The following is a 23,426-nucleotide window of genomic DNA, read 5'->3' on the forward strand; positions in this document are numbered from 1 at the left end:
CTTTGTGACCCCATGGACTGCAGCACACAGGCTTCCCTATCCTTCACTGTCTCCCGGAGTTTGCTCAAACCCATGTCCGTTGAGTCAATGATGCCATCCAAACATCTCATCCTCTGTCACCCCCCTTCTTCTCCTGCCTTCAGTCTTTCCCAGCATTAGTGTCTTTTCCAATGAGTTGGCTCCTTGCATCAAGTGGCCAAAGTACTGGAGCTTCAGCTTCAGCATCAGTCCTTCTAATATTAAGGGTTGATTTCCTTTCAGATTGACTGGTTTGATGTCCTTGCTGTCCTCGGGCTTCTCAAGAGTCTTCTCTAACACCACAGTTCAGAAACATCAATTTTTGGAGCTCAGCCTTCTTTGTGGTCCAACTCTTACATCCAGACATTACTACTGGAAAAACCATAGTCTTCCCGAGGCTCCCTTTTGTACTATCTTCCCCCTTTTGGTGGTGTGCTTTGAAAAATGAGTAATATATGGAGGGGCATGCTAGAAGGTCATAAATGCCAAAGAGAAAAATCAAGCAGAGAAGAAGGAGAGGGAGGAGGAGTTGGCAAATTTAGGTGGGGTACCAGGAAAGGCAGCACTGAGAAGGAGACACTGTAGGTAAGATCCAAAGAGACGAGGGACCAGCTGCGCATCCCCTGGGGAGAGAGTGTTCAGGGCATGGGGAACTTCAAGCTCGGGGGCAGGAATGCCTGGCTGGGTCAACACCACCAGGGAGGTCAGGGCAGCTGGCCCAGGGTGAGGGTGCCAGGCAGAGATGAACCTGGGGCCCCTCACCATTGGAAGGCTTTGACATTTACTCTGTGCTGAGAAACAGTGGAGGGTTTTGATCACAGATGTGGCCTGGTTTGAGAAAAAAGAGAGGGAGGGATGATGTAGGGGCAGGAGAGGGAACCTTCTTCCTTCCCACCTGTCACGGACCCAGCAAAACCTCTCCTAATTGTGTCTGCACAGAAATAGACAATGAACCAAGGAGAGCTGAAGGAGAGAGTGTAAGAGTCCTAAGTATCTCAGGCAGATGAAGGACCATAAAGGACAGGGGTACGATGGTCTTAGTCATTGGAAACTGATTTTTCAGAGACTTTTTGGAATATATATATATATATAGGCTCCACCTTGCAGCTTGTTGGCTCTTATTCCCTGACCAGGGTCTTAACTACTGGACCACCAGGGAACTCCTAAGACTGCTGAATTTTGTACAGCTCTTAGGCTTGTGAAAGCTGAATGCTTTCCTTTGGAAGCTCATTTGTCAAGACTGTTGTTTCCTTGGCAAAGCCTGCTCTCTTTATCCTGATCAGTTATTATTGGATTCAGTAAAAGTCTGTCCTGTGTCCTCAGAAATACAGAGTCAGATTTTTCTTTTTCTTATTTAAAAAGTCCTGAAGTGTTAAATAGCTTCAGTTGGGTTGCCAGGGGCATCTGTGTGCTTGTGCGTCGCTGGCTGTGCCAGCATGATGCAGAAAGGACCTTTTCTTCCCTGGCAAACCCAACGCTGATTATACTGATTGGATTTTAACTGCTGTTTTTTCTTAACTACAGGTAACTAGGTAAGGAAGGCTTCAGGGGACCTTCCCGACCCAGGAACAGAACCCGCAGGGACAGTTTCCTGCACTGGCAGGCGGATTATTCTTTACTGCTGAGCCAGCAGGGCAGCCCATTGTAAAGAAAGCACGTGACTGATGAACAGCATGGCGAGGCTGCCGAGTGGGGCAGAGGGGCAGGCCTGGGAAACAGAGGACGATGACACGGCAGAAGGCGACCTAGGGTATGGCCTCGGAAGAAGGCCTGGCGGCATTTGTGAAGTGCAAGTTTCACATGTTTTTAAATCTAGAAAAAGATCAGATGGAAAGAATTCTAGTCCTCCCCTTTTTTCAAGAAACGGGGACGAAAGAAACGGAGCCGTTTTTCAGTATTCCAGACAGAAGAGCTTTCAAGATACACACCTGGAAGGGCCCCGAATTCCCTGTCGCAAGCGACAAAGTAGCTCCGGTAAGAATGCCTGCTGTCCTCCTTTTCTCCCTTAGAGTGCGATCAAGGCTGTCACCCTTCCAGTGCGTGAAGATGGGTCACCATCATGGGTTTTAGAAATTTATCTTTATTCACCTGTAGAGATTGATTGGTGATGGTATAAAAGTAATTGATCTTTCTGTTTCCAAGTGTGATACAAATTGCGAAGTAGTTATTCTGTGTCATTACATACAAGCTCCAGGAGTTGGTGACAGACAGGGAAGCCTGGCTTGCTGCAGTCCATGGGGCCACAAAGAGTCGGCCACGACTGAGCGACTGAACTGGCTAGCTGACATATATGTTAGTAATATCGATTAGTGATTATTTACCTTACTTTTCTTGCGAAGTAGTGGTATATTTCATTTTTAAATGTTTTTTGGTCTTATTTGATAAACGTTTGCTGGGTACCTGTTAGGTGCCCACGACAGTACCAGGTTCTGGGAATAACATCAGTGAACAAGATAGTCAAAGGCTCTAAGGTCATGGAGGCCACATTCATGGTAGAGGACACAGAAAATAAACCTGCAGATTAACTATATAACATTCAGTTCAGTTCAGTCGCTCAGTCATGTCCGACTCTTTGCGACCCCATGAATCACAGCACGCCACGCCTCCCTATCCATCACCAACTCCCAGAGATCACTCAGACTCCCATCCATCAAGTCAGTGATGCCATCCAGCCATCTCATCCTCTGTCGTCCCCTTTTCCTCCTGCCCCCAATCCCTCCCAGCATCAGTCTTTTCCAGTGAGTCAACTCTTCACATGAGGTGGCCAAAGTACTGGAGTTTCAGCTTTAGGATCATTCCTTCCAGAGAAATCCCAGGGCTGATCTCCTTCAGAATGGACTGGTTGGATCTCCTTGCAGTCCAAGGGACTCTCAAGAGTCTTCTCCAACACCACAGTTCAAAAGCATCAATTCTTCGGCGCTCAGCCTTCTTCACAGTCCAACTCTCACATCCATACATGACTACTGGAAAAACCACAGCCTTAGGCAGTAGTAAATGAAAAGACAGTAAGTGATTGGAGGGCAGAGGCGCTGCTGTTTCAGGCAGAGATCCAGGTGACATTTGAGCACTGCAAGCCCGGAGCTCATCTGGGGAAAGAGTGTTACAAGGCAGGACACAGGCTTCAGATTATTTTAGGGATATCATAAAATTCTCAAAATTAATCTTAATTTGTCATAACTAAACATAAGTTCTGCTTGTACACTAAGGAGAGAATAACACTCAGAATCATCTTGTGATAGAATGTTAACATCCCTGAAGTGGCTGGGAACTGGTGGACCGGCCCCTGCCTGCACTGTGGCACAGCTCTAGTGTGGCTGAATCTTTTGTAATCCCCCGTTGTAAAACTTCCCCTCCAAAGTGGAACAGCATGAAAATAACTTAAGAAACATGGTTTCAGATGTACAAATAACATGTTGCAGCTAGGGATTGATCTCTGTCCTTCAGAATCCTTCTTGAAATTAAGATGAGATTATTTATATATTTTTCTTCAAAGTCTTTATCATGCATAGAGGATGGATACTGTTTTGCAAGAAAGATGTTGAAAACTGAGCATTAGAAACTTTAGGAAACTACTGGGATATAAATAAGAAATAATAGTAATGGTGAAAGTGAAGTCCCTCAGTCGTGTCCAACTCTTTGCGACCCCATGGACTGTAGCCTCCCAGGCTTCTCTGTCCATGGGACTTTCCCGGCAACGGTCCTGGAGCGGATTGCGATTTCCTTCTTCAGGGGATCTTCCCAACCCAGGAAAATAGTAATGGTATGAGCTCCTATTTTGGGAGTTTATGGGCTTTTGTCTTTTCATCAGAGTTGACTTGATTCTAGGTAAGAATATGATATTCATTTCCTCTTGCTAATAGGCAGTTTCGAAATTATCAGAAATGTAATGGTTTAAAACAACACAAATTTTATTCTCTTACAGTTCTGTGGGTCAGAAGCCCAAAGTAGGTTTCACTGGGCTAACACCATAGTGTTAGCGTGACTGCCTTCTTTCTGGAAGCTCCAGGGGAGAATCCTGTCCCTTGCCTCTTCCACCTTGTAGAGGCTGAGTCCCCTGGTCCATGGTCCCCTTCCTCTCTCTTTGAAGCCTGCAGTTGCTGGTCGAGTCTTTCTCCCGCTGCATCATCACTCTAATTCTGCCTCCCCTGCCTCCTCTTTTCATTTTTAAGGAGCCTTGTGATTACATCTGGCCCAGCTGGGTAATCCAGAATAATCTGTCTCCAAGTTCTTAATCACACCTGCAAAAGTCCCTTTTGCTGAGTATTCACAGGTTCTGGGATTAAGATGTAGACATTGTTGGGGGCCATTATTCTGCCTATCACAAGTACTAATAGAATAGAACTTGTCACTGTCACCCCAGAGTCACTTTGGTCCCTCCTTGGAACCCTGAATTATCAGAGTAAAAACATGATTTAGGTTTTGCCTTGGATACTGTCATGTTCATGAAAGTTCAAAATAGCAAAAAAAATTTTGAGAAATTTTAATGTATTTCCAAATATTCTAATTGTTTTGCTCCTTTTTACTTCCTGTCCTCTTGCTCTAATTTACCAGTTCAGTGTTTTTCTGTTGCCAGTGAGACTGCGATGAAAATGAAGTTCCTGGGAAACTCAGTTTAATGTCTCAATTAATCACATTAAGGAGAGAATAATTGAAGTTACTAGAGAATTCTCGTCATTCCCCTTGTAAAGAAACTAAACTCAGGTTATTTCTTAGACATTTATATCATGATATTGAATAGGCTTAAACCAAACACCAAAATTCATTTATTTTACTCATGAACATTCATGTTTTTTTTGATACTGTATTTGGTTATAGTAGTTAGCTAATTCATTAACAACAGTTTTATTTAAGAGTCCTTTTTCTAAAAGAATCTTTTGATTCGAAAGTATGTGTCTTTTGATTTGTGAAATGTTTTAAGCTACCTGTTTTTATCATCATTGTTTTATTACAATTATTTTCTCTTTTCAATTTAGGGAAAGCCTGTATTTGAAATCTTGTAAACAAATGTCTTATATCTAACTAATTTAAGAAAATATTTAATAAGTTTTTTCTCCCTCTAATAGATTCTAATTCAGAGTTGTCAAATGTGGAATTAAGGCAACGTCTTCATGAAACTTTAGAGGTAGGTACTCAGGCTGATATACAAATTCTCATGTGAATGAAGACCACTGACATTTTGTTTAAGTGATACTAACATGGCATGGAATGTAATTGTTGGCTTTCCAGACATTCTCAAGCCATAGTGGCAAGCTCCTAACTTCCAATTGGCCTCCTTATTTCTCAAAAAGGCTGTTTATGTAAACATGCCCTCCTGTCCTCCTTTCCACCTTACTTCTCTAATCTCCTAGAGAAAATAGTAGTCACTCCCTTTCATCTGTCTTCCCAGAATGTGTGGCTTGAAATAACCTGACTTAATTTAACCTCTTTCAAGTCAGGGGCCCAGAAAGCACCCAGGTGGTCTGTGGAGGTCATCCATCTTGCTTGGGAGTAGGAGTTCCAATGCAGGTGGCTGTCCTCTCAGGCACAGGAAAGCTGTCTTCATGTGATTTGTGAACTCTTCTGGTGAAAGCTGCTCTACTGGTTTCCTAGAGCTGCCCTGGTGGCTTAAAAGAGCAGATTGATACTCTTTCAGTTATGGAGGCTTAGTTCAGTTCAGTTACTCAGTCACGTCCGACTCTTTGCAACCCGATGGACTGCAGCACGCCAGGCCTCCCTGTCCATCACCAACTCCTGGAGTCCACCCAAACCCATGTCCATTGAGTCAGTGATGCCATCCAGCCATCTCGTCCTCTGTCATCCCCTTCTCCTCCTGCCCTCAATCTTTCCCAGCATCAGGGTCTTTTCAAATGAGTCAGCTCTTCACATCAGGTGGCCAAAGTATTGGAGGTTCAGCTTCAACATCGGTCCTTCCAATGAACAACCAGGACTGATTTCCTTTAGGATGGACTGGTTGGATCTCCTTGCAGTCCAAGGGACTCTCAAGAGTCTTCTCCAGCACCACAGTTCAAAAGCATCAATTCTTCAGCACTCAGCTTTTTTTATAGTCCAACTCTCACATTCATATATGACTACTGGAAAAGCCACAGCCTTGACTAGACGGACCTTTGTTGACAAAGTAAGGTCTCTACTTTTTAATATGCTGTCTAGGTTGGTCATAACTTTCCTTCCAAGGAGTAAGCGTCTTTTAATTTCAGAGGCCTGAAATCAAGGTGTGGTTGGACCATGTACCCTCTGAAGGGTCTAGAGGGACCTTTACAACCTTCCTACTTCTGGTGGTTGCCACCAACAGTCTTCAGGTTGTAGCTGTATCACACCAGTCATTGGATTGAGACCTGCCCTAACCCAGTATGACTTTAATTACATCTGCAAAGACCTTATTTCCAAATAAGGTCGAATTTTTGGTACCAGGGGTTAAAGCTTGAACATGTCTTTTGGGATAGAGGGCACAGTCTAAGCCATAATATTAATAGCTCATGGAGCTATATGGATGAGCATGTGCTAAATTTACATGGTCTAAAGATTTTTCTCCAAATTTTTAACTGTGGAGCCTAGGGAAATCCCTGGTGGTTCAGTGGTTAGGACTCTGCACTCTCACTGCCAGCAGCTCAGGTTCAATCCCTGGTTGGGGAGCTAACTACAATCCCACAAGCATCACATGTGGCCAAAAAGCAGAAGCAAATACAGACACACACACACACACACACACACACACAATCCCACAAGCTTCATGTGTGGCCAAAAAGCAGAAGCAAACACACACATACCCCCACAAACTGTGTGGCCTAGGTAGGTAAAAGCAAAAGATTTGGGCTTTTAGACATAACTGATACCTGATAGTAATGATCTCAGTTTTAGCCTCTCTTATATAGCCTGGAGGAATTTCCAACCTCATTTTGTAAGGTCAGAGTACTTTGAGTCAAAGTGAATGTTGAGCTTAAATGTATGCTAAGTTGATCATTAGGGGTTGCATATATTACAGATAGGAAGACTGATTATATTTTTCTCCTCAGGAGGTAGAAATTTTGAAAACTGAACTTGAGGCATCTCAAAGACAACTTGAAGGTAAAGAGGAAGCATTGAAAATTCTTCAAAGCATGGTAAGAAGTTATTTTCAAACTTTTATCAGGTACACATTCCAGTGATAAGTAGTATGATTTTAGCTTTTGTTTTTCATTTATCTTTATTTTTATATCTTTGGCTGTGTTGCACAGCTTGCAGGATCTCAGTTCCCCAAGCAGGGACTGAACCCTGGGCCATGGCAGTGGAAGTGCTGAATCCTAACCAGTAGATCACCCAGGAACTCCCTGGCTTTAGCTTTTAAAATAAAAGCATCAATGCTTAATACAGTTTTTTTTTTTTTTAGCTACAGATTTAAAAAACAGCTTTATTAAGATAAAACTTATATGTCATAAATTTCACTTGTTTTAAGCATACAATTTATTTTTACTAAATATAGACTTGTGTAACCATCATCACAACCTGATTTATACTATTTCCATCCCCTGCCAAAAGGAACCTCTTAGCCATTAGCAGTTACTCCTATTCCATCCCCCAGCAAGCACTATCTGCTATCGGTTTTCCAGCTTTGCCTTTTCTGTTTCATAAACAGCATCATACAGCATGTGTCTAGATTCTTGTGCCTCTGGATTCTTTTAGTTAGCATGTTTTTAAGGTTCATGCATGTTGTAGTATGTGCCAGTGCTTGCTTCCTTTTTTATTACCAAATAATATTCCATTGTGTAGCTATACCACATTTTGCTTATCCATTCACCAGTTGATAGGCATTTATGTGGTTTATATGAATACATTTTGGCTGTTATAAATCATACTGCTGTGAATGTTCATGGATTCATTTTTGTGTGGGAAATCCATTCATTCATTCATTCATTCATTCTCACAGTCATTGGGAAAGAAACAAACCAAGATCTTCTGATTTTGAACTATCAAACTCTATACAAAAGGTGGTCTCTGTGGGAATTCTCATCTCAAGGCAGTTTTCTGCTGTCTTAAAAATGTGAAGAATAAAGATGGGAACTTCACCTTGTATATAAGGGTGATCAGATATTCAATTTATACTGATACGTCTTTATTTTTCTTAGGCAATATTTGGCAAAGCCACAAGTCATACCCAGGCAGTGCTTCAAAAAACTATGGAACAAAAGAGATCCTTGGAGAAGGTATTTGACCACTTGTAGCATGGTCTTGTTCAGTTCAATAGTCTTTCCAATAGAATTTCCTTAAAAATCACCATACCAATGGTTATGTCATTTGTGCATACCTTCCTGCAGATGTGCTTCAGCTTCATACAGTCCCTTCCCTTTTGGATCTTATAATCCAAAACAGATTGTCACATGGGCTAACCCTGCCAAATTGACACTTCTGTTTCTCTTCTTTTTCTATTTTTCTTCCTCTACTTGCCCTGCAGTGCTTGCCTCTATTTCATCTTCACTAAAAAGGTGATTAGGCAGCAGCATGGAAGCAGCTAGAGATTATCATACTAAGTGAGGTAAGTCAGGAGGAAGACAAATACCCTGTGATATCACTTATATGTGGAATCTAAAATACGACACGAATGAACCTATCTACAAAACAGAAACAGACTCACAGACATGGAGAACAGGCTTGTGGTTGCCAAGGGGTGAGGAGTTTGGGAAGGACAGACTGGGAGTTTGGGCCTAGCAGATGTAAACTGTTATACACAGAATGGATAAACAGCAAGGTCCTACTGTATAGCACAGGGAACTCAATGTCCTGTGATAAACCATCATGAAAAGGGATTTTCTTTTAAAGTGGTTAGGAATCACTCTAAGTGGTCACATTCCTGTGTCTGTTTCACTCTCCCTTGATGGGAGTGTCCTGGGCGCAGACTTCCAAGAGTGTATTTTGGGGTCTGCATGGATTGGAGGTGATGAAAAATCTAGGCTCAAGCCAGCAAAATTTGAAGCTAGACAATTTGAAATTTTTCTAATAAGTAACCTTCAGTAAAGCTTTTTGAGTGCTAAACAGGCATGTTATATGTGTTTACAAATGTCACAGACTCTTTTTGAGCAATAATTAGTGTTTTCTCTTTAGCCTAGCTCTGTGAAATGACTAAATGATTTATTTCTGTTATTTGTTAAGTCATAAAATGATTTAATTGTAGTAATTTTCCTTGACAGTGCTATTTTTTTTCTATAGGAAATAAATGCTTTGCAGTGGGAAATAGAATTTGATCAGAATAGATTTAAAAATATAGAGGAATCTTGGATCCAAAAATATGACAGGTTTGTATATTATTATTCCATATTTTTTCTTTGGAAAATTTTAAACTGTGTATAATTTAAGTGTAGCTTAGGCTTTCTTCTTCTTTGACCTAATTGTAAACATAAAATTCAGGGAATTCCTTGGCAGTCTGGTGGTTAGGACCCAGCGTTTTCATTGCTGGGGCCTCAGGTTCAATCCCTGCTCGGGGGACTAAGATCCTGCAAGCTGTATGGTGTGGCCAAAAATAAAAAATGAAATTCATGTTGCTTATCTGTTTACCAGTTCCATATTTTACTGTTACTGTTTTCTTTTTAAAAAAATACAGTATAGATTGTGTATTAAAATACTGTTTAATAATTGTTTCTGAAGTTATTTTAGTATTGGCACTGATTTTTACAGTCTTCAGTGTGAATTTATTTAATAACTTTATAGCATATTTACAAGGTCAGTCATTGAGAAATTGATACCTGGGGTTATAGATGGCTTTAGTACCTAATTTTTTAACTTATTACTTCTTACTTTGAGATAATTGAAGACTTACAGAAAAGTTGTAAGAATAGTACAAATAATTCCTATATATCTTTCACCAAGATTTTCCAAATTTTAACTCTTTACCACATTTACTTTATCATTCTTTTTACCTTTCTTTCTCTCTCTTTGTAGTTAAATACATAAATATAAATAGAGGTAATATTTTTCTGCTTTGTTCAAGGGCTGTAGACATTGCTTGAAAAAGTGATTTCACATTTTATTAATTTGTTAGGTAATTCATGGAAAGGGGATGCCTTAGATTTACATTTTTTTAGATGTAACCAACATATTACATTAGTTCAGGTGTACAACACAATGCACTCAGCACCTGTTCATATTGCAAAATGTTCACCACAGTAAGTCTAGTCAATATCTGTCACCGTACATGGTTACAGAATTTTTTTTCTTGTGATGTGAATCACATTTCACTTTTTAATTGAGAAACTTGAACTTCATGATCACTGTTCTAATGATATGAGGCCTATGGCCTATAGCATTTGGGATAAATGATATTATATCCCAAGCACAGGATATAATATTCCCTAGGAATATCACAACATGTCTTGATAGGTATTTTATTTAAAGTTACAAATTAGACCAGGTGGTCTGGCTACTGTTTTTAATTACAAAAGCAATTTTTTTTAAACCTCTGGTGTTGGGCAATTTAAGAACTTCCTGTAAGTAAATCCAACTTTCATTCAATAGATAAAGCTCCCTATGTCTCTTTTTCTTAAATTAAGGTATTACTGACATATAAACAACATTGTATTAATTTCAGGTGTACAATATAATGATTCAGTATTTGCATATGTTGTAAAATGGCCATTACAATAAATCTAGTTAATATTCATTGTCATACATCATTACATTTTTTTCTTACGTTGAGAACTTTTAAGATCTACTTTCTTAGTAACTTTCAAATACTGTACAGTAATTGTTGGCTATAGTCCCCACATAGGAAGTACAAATTTTCAGTTATAAATAAGTCACCAAGCTACTTATGTAGCTTTTTATGTAAATTTTGGAAGGTGTCCTAAGCATGTAGTTGGTGTTCAAATGGTTATTAAGTTGATTGAAACTTTAGTAAAGAGATACGAGTGTTCAAGATAGATGCCTTACAGTTATTTCTGGTTCTGATTTTCTCGGGTAAATATACAGAAGTGTTAAGAGTAAGTACAGAATCTTACCACATTCTTTTAAATTTTTGTTACACATATAAATTCTACACAATTTTGAAGTAAGAAAAATTATATTTGGGTTTTAATGTTCTAACTATGGGATTAAATATTCAACTACAAAATGTTAATGTTTTAATGATTTGGAGGGTACTCTTTTCCAGGCTAAACTGTGAAAATGCAGTCCTCAAAGAAACTTTGAAACTAAAAACAGAAGAAATTAAAATGCTCAAGTCTGAAAATGCAAGTAAGTAGAATGGTACTTCGATAATTTTTAAAAAATATTATGTTAAAAGATCAGTTTTGTCCTATGTTAAGAATACACATATGAAAAGACAAGGTGCTAATATTTTGAAGTAATATATTTTAAGAATAAAAGAAGAAATGCATTAGTTTTTTTCTTTTTTAAAAAATTTATTTTTGGCTGCAGGGGGTCTTTGTTTGCTTCACTAGGGCTTTCTCTAGCTGCCTTGAGCAGGGGCTACTCTGTTGCGGTGTGAGGCTCCTCATTGCAGTGGCTTCCCCTCTTGCGGAGCACGGGCCCTAGGGAGCACGGGCCCTAGGCACAAGGGTTCGGCAGTTGTGGCGCATGGGCTTAGCTGTCCCGCGGCATGTGGGATCTTAGTTCCCTGACCAGGGATCAAACCTGAGTTCTTGGCACTGAGAGCCCAGAGTCCTAACCACTTGACCACCAGGGAATTCCCAGCAGAAACTGTTTTTTAAAATGGTGGCTTGAAAGGGATAAGATGAGTGCTCAGTTAGGCCACCGGCCCAAGGGCGGCACTTTCCATAGTGTAGTAAGTGAACTGTGGTGATGCCCCGGGTGAGAACTGCAGACACAGACATGCTTCTCCACACCAGTGATCTGAGCAGATAGTGATTTCCTTCTTGTTGGGTTTGTGCCAGGACAGAAACTGCTAACCAATAGCCCTGTGCTTCCTCCTCATCCTTCTACTCTGCAAGAAGAGAGGAAAAGTTACTGTTTTCTGATCCACAGTAAGCAGGACCCCTCTTATTCTAAGTATTTGAGTTGAGAGCCTCTTATGAAAACTCTTAACTAAAATAAAAGTCTGATAGAGTTTAGAGAGCTGGTACAGTACATTAATTCAACACAGACAGTACCTTAATGTAGTATATGTGATCTCATTGTCTGATTATCTCATAGTGTAGATACCGTATGTCTCTTTTTGAAAATCCTACAAATTTCTTTTGGGCAAATGACGACCAGACTTCAGTTGCAGTTAAGATCCTTCCACATTAAAAATAACATTTTGGCCTTCCCTGGTGGCTCAGTGGTAAAGAATCTGACGTGGGTTCAGTCTCTGGCCTGGGAATGATCCTACATACCTTGGAGCAGCTAAGCCGGTGCACCACAGCTCCTGAGCCTGTGCTCTCAAGCCTGGGAGGTGCAACTACTGAAGCCCGCGCGCCCTGGAGCCCATGCTCTGGAACAAGAGAAGCTACCACAATGAGAAGCCTGTGAACCAAAACTAGAGAACAGTCCTCGCTTGCCACAACTAGAGGAAAGCCTGCGCAGCAACAATGACCCAGCCTGGCCGAAAATAAAATTATTTTTTTTAATTAACATTTTTATCTAGTGTTACACGTCCATCTAGTCAAGGCTATGGTTTTTCCAGTAGTCATGTATGGATGTGAGTTGGACTGTGAAGAAGGCTGAGTGCCGAAGAATTGATGCTTTTGAACCATGGTGTTGGAGAAGACTCTTGAGTCCCTTGGACTGCAAGGAGATCCAACCAGTCCATTCTAAAGGAGATCAGTCCTGGGTGGTCATTGGAAGGACTGATGCTAAAGCTGAAACTCCAGTACTTTGGCCACCTCATGTGAAAAGTTGACTCATTGGAAAAGACTCTAATGCTGGGAGGGATTGGGGGCAGGAGGAGAAGGGGATGACAGAGGATGAGATGGCTGGATGGCATCACTGACTCGATAGACATGGGTTTGGGTGAACTCCAGGAGTTGGTGATGGACAGGGAGGCCTGGAGTGCTGCGGTTCATGGGGTCGCAGAGTCAGACACGACTGAGCGACTGAACTGAACTGAACATGTGTATTTACATGACTCAGTGGTAAAGAATGTGCTTGCCGATGCAGGAGACTGGAGTTCAGTCCCTGGCTCAGGAACATCCCCTGGAGGAGGAAATCACAACCTACTCCAGTATTTCTGCCTGGGAAATCCTGTGGAGAGAGGAGCCTGGTGGGCTACAGTCCATGAGGTTGCAAAGAGTCGGACACGACTAAGTACGCATGCACATGTGTATTAATACCTACTAATACCCACTATTCTTTCAGGTAGATTTTCTGGCTGGAGGCAGATTTTGTGGGTAACTGTATATCCCTTGCTTAAAGGAAATAAGTATATGATGTTAGTTTAAGTGGGTTAGGTGAAGCTGGAGTTAGACCTCATGACTAACACTTTCTTACATGGCCCTTCCCAGTTTTGAATCAACAGTATTTGGAGGTGCTTGCCATGCTTGATATCAAACAGCAGCAGAAGATGGCTCAGGAAGACACCTGCCAGGATAGAAGTGGCTTTACAGAGGTTTCAGGTCTTGAGGTAGGTAAGCAGTTCTGAAAATTTAGCAGGAGGGAATTTTTCACTTGTGTTATGTTTCTGTGATCGCCGTCATCTCCATGTCTACAATAGCAACGTGCTTAGCACCTTAAGACTGAGGGTGAGAGGCCTGTGTCCCTTCTTCAGCCTTGCAGGTACTGTACCCTTTGGGCATTAGGGGATGAGCTTGCCGCTTCCTGCTCCTTCTATTTCCTTTGTCTAGTTTCAGGAGAAACTAGTTAGTCATCTCCCCTGGGTAGAGACTTACCATGGGAGAGTACTTTCCCACACATTTTAAAAGCTGATCTTTGTAATGGTCTTGGGAAGGCTGCAAAGCAGGTATCAGCCCCATTTTACGGAGGAAACTCAGGCTCAGTTTCATTTACCTCCCTGAAGTGACGCAGTCAGTCTGGGGTTGAGCCAGGTCCAGAATAAAGATCTGCTGATGCCTTGTTATTTGCTTGCTGAGGTGTGAAATGTCTTACAAGGTAGAAGTTTGGCTGATAAGATAAAAAGGGTCCTGGGGACTCATGAGAGATAAACATCTGTGAGAGGGAGTAGCCATTCACTTATTACAGAACTTCAAATAAAGTAACTACTACTCATAATAGCAAATACATAGTCCTTAGTAAGCACCAGATACTGTTCTGAGTGCTTTGCATAGATTTATACATTTAATTCTCACAACTACCAAATAAAGTGAGTACTATTAAATCCTTATTTTACAAATGAGGTTAACGGAGCTACAGAAGGGTTCAGTAATTTGCTCAAAGCTGGTAAGTGGTGGAACTGGGACTTACACCCAGGTAGAGTTTAGAGTCTGTGCTTTTGATCACCATGCTCTACTGCCTGGGTGGAAAACTAGTGTATTAGCAAAAAATGAAACATAAAAAGAAACTGAACTGAGAGAGAGTTCAGGATAAGTGTGCTTTATTATAATCCTGAGTAGGCTATCATCAGTTCAGTTCAGTTCAGTTCAGTTCAGTCGCTCAGTTGTGTCCAACTCTTTGCGACCCCATGAATTGCAGCACGCCAGGCCTCCCTGTCCATCACCATCTCCTGAAGATCACTCAGACTCACGTCCATCGAGTCAGTGATGCCATCCAGCCATCTCATCCTCTGTCGTCCCCTTCTCCTCCTGCCCCCAATCCTTCCCAGCATCAGAGTCTTTTCCAGTGAGTCAACTCTTCGCATGAGGTGGCCAAAGTACTGGAGTTTCAGCTTTAGCATCACTCCTTACAAAGAAAAGTAACCTTGTAACAGGCAGGAACAAGGGCCCTGACCCATCTGACGAAGGAGCACTGAGGTAAAGACAGAGAGATCCTTGCAGAAACCTTACATTCTGAAACTGGTTGCTGGCAACTTTCGCAGGAACAATAATCAGCAGTTGGAGGTTGAAGAGGGAAGATACCAATCAGCCATATAACCACCCTGTGTACACTCAAGTCAGCTAAAAGCTATGTACTTCAGTTATCTTCCATGCGAGAAGGAATTTTCTGAAATAGCCTTTACCCTAAGAGAGACAGTGGAATCTTCTTCTCTAAACAGTCTCTAAAATAAGATTCTATTTTAAGCCAGTCCATTCATATGAAATTTACAGCTGCAGGAAGCTTTGACAATAATTTGTAGTAAGTTTCACATGAAACTTTAAAAGATATGGCCCAATCTCTTACATAGACTGCCCCCATTAAATTGGAGTATGTTGGGAAAGCAACTTGGGGTTAGCTGTCAAAATGAATTTTAAGAAAAAGTACAACAGTTCTTACTTTTCTTATGGCTATAACAGTCAACCAGGAGTGACCCAGATGGACTAGTTTCTTCACTGTGATCCAAAGACAGGTTTTGAGGAATCCGGGCCTTATGCAATTCCAGAACATTGGATGAGCCAGGAAGTATTTAAGAATGTATTACATGATCACAGGGTGTCTTTTTGAGGAGTGGCAGGATGACCAATTTCTCATCGATGTTAAAAATCACCATTTCTGGGCATGCATCTTTCCTTGCAGGACCTGACAGTAATCAATGCTGGGTGGCAGGGCCAAGCCCAGCCACAGGAAATCCATATGATAGATGTTTATATTTACTTCGTTAGGTCAAGTTCCTGTCAAGGACTCAGAGGCATAGGAAACTGATACCAAGTGAAAGGTTTTGGAGACTGAAAAGAATGTAGAATTCCTTTAGGTTTTTGTTCCTTGTAATACCAGTCTCTGCTCATTTGTAATTAATTTCCACTTGGGTTCTGAAATCATGGTCTCAGCTTCCTATTTTTGTTTTCCTTTGCAGTTTCTTTGAATCAGATGGTTGTCTGAAATGTGCAGTGGGTTTGTGTGTGCCGTGTGTGTGCCCTGTGTTTGTGTATGGCTCAGCAGTGTTACACTTGGTAATGGATAATTCTTTGGGGTCTGAAGCTTGCAGTGCTGGGAGCCTGCCTTTGTCACCGTCCCAGAGGGACCCCCTGCGCTTGCGCCAAACTGGCCGCGTCCACTCGGAAAATGCTCCTGCAGCTCAAACGGGAGGTAAAAACAGTGAAAGCTTTGATTGTGTTTCTGTTCATACAGTAAGTTCCCTACATGCGAGCCTTCAAGTTGCTAACTTTGAGAGATGCGAGTGTGCCTTCCCACGTCCAATCACGTGAGTTCACGTGTGGTGTACAGTCACATGCACGCATCCTCTACAAGGGGTTGTGCTTTTGTGTACATTACTGTACAGTGCTGTATAGAGTACAGATCTTTATTTCAAGCCCAGGACGTCTGGAAGCAAGTGTAAAAGCAACAGTATATAGCCGATTGTATTATCTGGGTACCTAGGCTAACTTTGTTGCACTTATGAATGTGATCTTGGAATGGAACTCATTTGTATGTAGGGGACTTACTGTATAAAGTTGAATAAATGGAAGTATATGCAGTAATTAGCTTCATTGGTAGTCACTGGCTGTGTAACTTATCCTTAAATGATATTTGTAACTTTAATGTATAAAAAACAGGTTTACACAGTTCCAAAATACAAATAGTACTTGGCACGATATTGTAATCGTGAAGTTGTTTGCCAATGTTTTAGTTAGTATTTCCTAAGTTCTTCCTTCTTTTGTCTGTACATGGAGGAAAAGTGCTTAAAATCATCAGGATGCACAACACTGATTAACAGATAAACATGAAGCTTCTCAGAAAAGCTGCAAGGTACAGTGGAAGGAACCTTTGTGCCAGCCAGATCTAGGTTTGAATCTCAGCTCCATCACTTTCCACCTTTGTGGCTTTGGATGCGTATGTTAAATGGAGGGTAATAACTAGCTTGGAGGGTTGTTGTAAGAAATACAGTACATATAATGTTTAGCATATGGCCATGCCTGGCATTTACTCAAATGATAGCTGCCATTATGATTAGGCTTTAATAACAAATACAATGTGGACCGTAGTTTTTAGAATATTTTTATTGAAGGTATGGAATTTAGTCTTCAGTATATATGTGAAAGCAAGCAGCTAAATATTATCAATTCATTAGGAAAAGCATAAGATTACAAAGACCAGTGGGAGGTATCTGAAAGATGGTATTCATAGTTATTTTAGTGGTATTGTCTGGAATGGCCCAAGGCAGAACTGAAATGTGGCATTTGGCAGCCTCCCTGCTTCCTTTTTGGGAAGGTCACACACGGGGCCTGTCTTGATAATGAAGTCTGAGAGCTGGATTACCACGGAGCTGACAGGCATAAGGAAAACTTCCAGTAATCTAGTTGGCAAGTACTAATTAAACAGATGCAATAGATCACGGATATGCACTCAACTCCACTTAGTGCTAAGACTGCATTTGCTAATCTGACTCAGCATTTGGTAAGTAATAAGGTAAAAAAATTGTTCTGGTTTTGCGTCCGACTCTTAGTGACCCCACTGACTGGAGCCCGCTAGGCTGCATGGGGTTATCCCAGCTAGAACACTGGAGTGGGTTGCCATTTCCCACTCCAGGGGATCTTCTGATTCTGGGGTTGGACCTGCTGACATGGGTCTCCTGCGGCTCCTGGATTGGTAGGCAGATTCTTCACCACTGAGCCGCCTGGGAAGCCCTGGTTTTGCCTATAACACCTCTCAAACTTTCTTTCAAAACCAGCTGGAACTTCTGCAGAAGAGTAAAGAAGAAGCCTACATAATGGCAGATGCATTCAGAATTGCATTTGAGCAACAATTAATGAGGAAAAATGACCAGGCACTAAGATTGACACAAATGGATAAAATGTGTAAGAAAGCAACAAAATGGATAAGTTGGAAGCACCTTAAAGAAGATGGTAAATATGAATTATAATAATCAGGTGTAATTTCAGTTGTTTTTAGTTATACTTAAGCATACTGTGGTAAATATAATTGAGATTTCAGATATACTTATGATTTATCTAAAAATTTAGCAACTGTGGGGAAAAAGTGGGTCACTGAATGTTACCTATGCAAACGAAATCATTAAGTAACAGGAGACTCTACTTTAGTGCTCTTCTGTGCTCAGTGGAACGAATTTATCATGAGTGCTAGATGATTAAAGGGAAAAATGAGTGAAACCCAACATTAAACTTACCTAAGTAAACTTCATTGAAATGTGTGTTTCTGGAAGGACACATTGAACAGTAGAGGAAACTTAAATTGGACAAATCAATAAAATATTCTTATAAAAAGTGAAACAGAAATTAAGGTTTCGATTTTTGTTTACAAGCCTGTCAACAAGTTCATGGCCATTTTTGAGTCATTATTATTAAACAAAATATACAGAAATGCCACGAGAGAATCAGATTGTCTTTGAAGTATGTAGACTGTGCAATATAAACAAATAGGTGTTACTTTTTAGAAATTAGTTTGTCAACCTCGATTTTTATTTATAAATATTATTCAGTAGAACTCATTTTGTTTAAATGTAAAATTCCAATTTGAAACCGTATATCAGTCGTGATTAAAGTGAAGTTTATTAAGAAGTGTAAATTTTTATTAAAATTCTGAAATGACCCTATTTCTAAATCTTTTTGGTCAAAATTCATAATCCTAATTCCAGTATCTCTCATTTTCAGATGAATTTAGGACCAATAAGAATCTTATAGTATTAACAAATGAAACTTATTTTGTTTTAAATATTTCTTTTCAAACAGTGCATACTAGTATTAGTATATGGGTCAAGTGTTGTGAAGTTTAGCTTCATTAACTAAACTTTACCCATCTCTTTGCTGAAGTGGTAAGAAATAACTTAAGGGATAATAAAAATAGAAGTGGTAAACAAGAACTGTCAAAGTGGGTGAAAGCAGATTATAAAAGCTATGTATTTAGAGTCAGGTGGAAGTCAGGGCAAAAGGGGGAAAATGATATTCCTCAACTCTCATTCTTCAACAGGTATTCCACTTTATCCTGAAACTAACTTTTAAAGGTGTTTCTTCTGAGATTTACAGAGGCTGATGAGCAAGTTTAATGGCTAAGTCCTCCACGGGCATAGGCTACCCAGGTGGCTTGGTGGTAAAGAATCCATCTGCCAATGCAGGAGACCCAAGAGATGCAAGTTCAACCCCTGGGTGGGGAAGATCCCTTGGAGGAGGAAATGGCTACCCACTCCAGCATTCTTGCCTGGAAGAATGCCACTACAGCCCATGGGGACGAAGAGTTGGACAGAGATGAACACACATGCAGAGAGAAGTGTAGGGAGGGAGAAACAGAGAGGTAGATTCATATTCATTTCAGCACTTGTATTCATTTTATATTCCAGAATTCCTGCCTTGCCTATTTACAGAATTCAGGAAATTTCCATTGAAAACATGATTTGAGAGGTACAATCTTTGCTTTCCATAAGGTACTGAAACTGGAAGCAGAATTTAAAATAATTGGTTCATCTCTGAAAAGTCTTTACAAGTCCATAAAAGCTTTACTAGCTCTGAGTTTCTTAGACAAGTGTGTGCCAAGTCGCTTCAGTTGTGTCTGATTCTTTGTGGCCCTATGGACTGTAGCCCACCAGGCTCTGTCCCTGGGATTCGCCAGGCAAGAATACTGGAGTGAGCTGCCATGCCCTTCTCCAGGGGAATCTTCCCCACCCACGGCCTGAAGCCACTCCTCCTTCAGCTCCTGCACTGCAGGCGGATTCTTTACTGCTGAGCCACCGGGGAAGCCCTTCTTAGTGACAAGACTTTGATTCACCTTATTAATATACTTCAATAATTTGTTGCAAAATGATTGTTACAGGTCATTTTTTTATTTGTGGTTAACATTATATTAACTTTTCTTGATTTGGCAGCTTAGACAAGTTCTGAGAGATAGCTTATAAACATATTTCTTTTTTTTTAGATTAAAAATAGAGACATTCATTCACTCTCAGGATTGATGAGCCAGTCAACTTGTCTGGCTTTTCCTCTTTGCCATAGTTGCCACTGGCAAAGGTCAGGTGTGAGGCGCAGTCAATGTGGTTTATCAGTAATGAGTGGAAAGGGAATTGTCCCTTTGGAGTTCATCTGAAACTTTCTTGGTATATAAATCTATGACTTCATATTTTCTGCTACAAACTGCATCCTTTCGATGGATGAATATCAGTATAAATACTACAGAAATGTGGACTTTTAAGCATTATGTCAGTACCCGGGCTAGGTGCTTTCACAACTGTGTGGTTTGTGATAATTATACATAAATCTTAGCATTTTAACCATTTTAAAGTCTCATTAAGTCCGTTCACATTGTTGTATAATCATCACCATCATCCATTTCCAGAACTTTTTCATCTTCCCAAACAGAAACCCTGTACTGTTTCAATACCACTCCCCTCTCCCAGCCCATGCTCTCTTATTTAAATGCCACAGCAGCCCAGCAATAGAGCATTGGGACTATTATTCTCATTCTAGAGCTGAGGACGTGTAGCTTAGAGAACTTTATTCTAAAGTGATACCCTTCTGAAGTGGCTAAATGAGGATTCAAGTCCAGGTTTTTTTCTGGCTCTAAAGCAGAGTTTGCATGGTTCAGAGGCCACCTGTCTGCAGGTATGTTTTGCTGGGAGTGTTCTCAGTGTGGGTAGGTGGCTGACCTTTACATCAGAAGATTTCACATACAAATGTGGATCGCTGGTTCCTCTGGAGGACTTGAGTTGGGTAGCAAGGGCTGCATTCTCCCATGGACTGAGCAACGAGAGTGCAGGGCGCTGCTCTGGGTTCTCAAACTGCGGTCTCTCACCTGCGTTTGCTGCTGGCTCTAAAGTCCATTTTTCCCACTGCGCTGTGCTGCCTACCTCACTCATGCTGGAGGGTCCCTGAAGAAGACAAGGTCCTGACTGATTTAGGAATGAATTAACCTTGGTTCACACTTACCTCTTTTCCTGGAAGCATGTCAGTGTGTGTCTTTTTATGTCTCAGCTGGATTTTCATGTTCTATTTTAGGGTCACTATCCCAAGGGAGTAAGAAGACCTTAGGGCAGAAATTGTTGGGTATGCTCCGTTCAGAAAACAGTTCTAAGAGTACCAATGACCAGGACGATCCTCAGGAAATCTTTAAGATGCTAATAGACTTGGTTAGTATCTTTGCTTTCTTTGTTGTAGAGGTTGTGGATGAGCTAATCTTTTTGCTTCCTATTAATTCAACTCTTTACTGCAGTATACTTGACTTTTATGCTCTTTTCCCAGTTAAGGTACCATTTTCTGGAATTTTTATCTTCTTGAACACCCCACACATGCTTTCCAGTTCTCCCTTCCAGGTTCTTCCTGTGCAACTTTAATAAAGTTCCACCTCTGAAAAAGAGGAGGCTCTCTGTAATTAAGTCCAGGCATCGCCATCATCAGCACTTATGTACAGTTCATGACAAGACTTTTATATATTCAGGATTTTTTTAAGTGTTCAAAGCACATCCTCATGCATTATATCCTGTAATCATTACCACAACACTGTAATCAGTCCTGTTATCCTCAATTTCATAGATGACTAAACTAAGAAACTCATTTTATATGAACATACTTATCTATAGAAGAGTATTATTAAAGTTATTTATTACATATAAATATATAACACAATTTTATAAATAACTTCATTCTTTCAGAGGTTAAGTACATGTTAGCATTATATATACATATATACACACACCCCATGTAAATATATATTTCTCTCCAAACGACTTAAACATTTTTTTCAGCAGAAGGAATGCTGTTTTCTATTCTTCCTTAAAAAAAAGAAAATCTTCAATAACATGTAGCATAATGCTGAGGAATTAGTGGACACTGAAATTAATTTATTCATATTGACTGACTGGACAGACTGAAGACTAAATATTTTCATGAAATACTCCTGACTACAGTTCTGTATTCTGATTTACTAACTGGTACATTTTTAATTTCTCTGCATGCAGTTAAATGATAAAGAAGAAGCTTTGGCTCATCAAAGGAAAGTGAGTTACATGCTTGCTCGGGCTTTGGAAGACAAAGACACCACTTCAAAAGAAATTAAAGAGAGAAATTCTATGAAAGACAGTTTTACATTAAAAAAACCCTGGCAGAAAATTTTAGAATTCCCTGTTTCATGTGATCCTGTGCATTCAAGTGTTCAAATTTTTAATTCTGTGGGCTGCATTTGTTCAGTTCAGCACTTTCAAACAAATCAAAAGTATGCAAGAACTCTTAAAAGGTCCTGTTCTTTGCCATCAAATATCATGTACTGAAGACAAATCAGATGAAATTAGAACTGAGAGATGTTTATATTGAGAAGGGCCTTGTAAATATTGCTACATTTTCAGAAGTTGTATGTTTTCTAGGTATTTCTAAAATTTGGGAGGCAACTTAATTAAATAAGTGTTTTCTACAAGAAATTTATTAGTATTCTGTGTTGATGCATTTAATTTATAAATTATATTACTATGTTATATGAAATTTTCACGCCAGTCTATGTCTGACGCAGGATACAGCATGCTTGGGGCTGGTGCATGGGGATGACCCACAGAGATGTCATGGGGAGGGAGGTGGGAGGGGGGTTCATGTTTGGGAACACATGTAAGAATTAAAGATTTTAAAATTAAAAAAAAAAAAAAGAAAAAGAAAATTTGGCTAAAGAAACAGTGCAGTTATTCCCCTCATCAGTTTATGGAAGTCCAAATTACTTCTACGATTTACTGACACTGAGGAGAAATGTATCCATGTAGTTGTTAGATTTTCATGAGTGATTCCTTTAGCTTAACAGATGTTACATCTCCTTTAAAAATGGGAATTAGATACCAATTAAAATTTATTTGATAAAAAAAAAAAAGAAATTTTCAGCATTTCCCAAAATCTTAAAAGAAATAGTGATTTTTGAGGAAAAAATATTTATTTAGATTGACTATACAGATTGTTGACTATAGGGATCTTTGGCTCAAGCAACAAAAGGAATGACTCAATGTTAATTTTTGGAATACATTTATCTTGTTTTAGTTGTTTTTTATTTCCCATATAAAGCTTAAAAATAATTTCCTTAACTGCAATAAAAAAGTTATTATGGTAGGAATTTGGCAGAAGTATATTCAAAGTCATAGCTAGCAACTTTCCTTTATAGCTGATTTTTTTGTCAGAGTGGTGACATTTTATAGCCAGATCTACACAGAGTTCTGGCACTTATAAATAACTAAATTAACTTCTTGGTCTTAATGCTGAATTTTAGGCCATTTAAAATGTTCTCTTTCTAAAAATACTACATAGTAATAATTTTCAATACCTTTTGGGAATATTACTATATTAATCACAAAGCATCACAATGATGGCATAGGAAATGCACTGCATTTTCAGCAGTTACGAAAAGATACTACTATTTAAATAGATGAACTAACACAATAGGGTAATAAGGTAACTATAAACCATTTATAGTTGTGTTACAGGAACCACACTGGTAGTCATTACTAACAAAAGCTGAAAAATTGGCAAATACATTTTGAGAAAATGAAG

General features: G+C 39.9%; 1 protein-coding gene across 1 annotated transcript; it reads left to right on the top strand.

Annotated features, from left to right (window-relative positions):
- The first annotated feature begins 1,682 nt into the window (after positions 1-1,682).
- Positions 1,683-22,174, top strand: CCDC125 (coiled-coil domain containing 125). Its single transcript, XM_052659303.1, has 11 exons — positions 1,683-1,992; positions 5,082-5,140; positions 7,029-7,115; positions 8,118-8,195; positions 9,196-9,281; positions 11,132-11,214; positions 13,422-13,540; positions 15,946-16,053; positions 17,636-17,810; positions 20,907-21,037; positions 21,866-22,174. The coding sequence occupies exons 1-11, from the start codon at positions 1,683-1,685 to the stop codon at positions 22,172-22,174; spliced, it is 1,545 nt and encodes a 514-aa protein (XP_052515263.1).
- Positions 22,175-23,426: the final 1,252 nt, after the last annotated feature.

The sequence above is a fragment of the Budorcas taxicolor genome, chromosome 20 (genome assembly GCF_023091745.1).
Source record: "Budorcas taxicolor isolate Tak-1 chromosome 20, Takin1.1, whole genome shotgun sequence".
NCBI classification, from domain to species: Eukaryota; Metazoa; Chordata; class Mammalia; order Artiodactyla; family Bovidae; genus Budorcas; species Budorcas taxicolor.

Coding starts and splice junctions, on each gene's coding strand:
- CCDC125 (XM_052659303.1), top strand. CDS start 1,683: ATGAACAGCATGGCGAGGCTGCCGAGTGGGGCAGAGGGGCAGGCCTGG. Junction 9,282..11,131: donor TGGATCCAAAAATATGACAG/GTTTGTATATTA, acceptor ACTCTTTTCCAG/GCTAAACTGTGAAAATGCAG. Junction 13,541..15,945: donor CAGAGGTTTCAGGTCTTGAG/GTAGGTAAGCAG, acceptor TGGGGTCTGAAG/CTTGCAGTGCTGGGAGCCTG.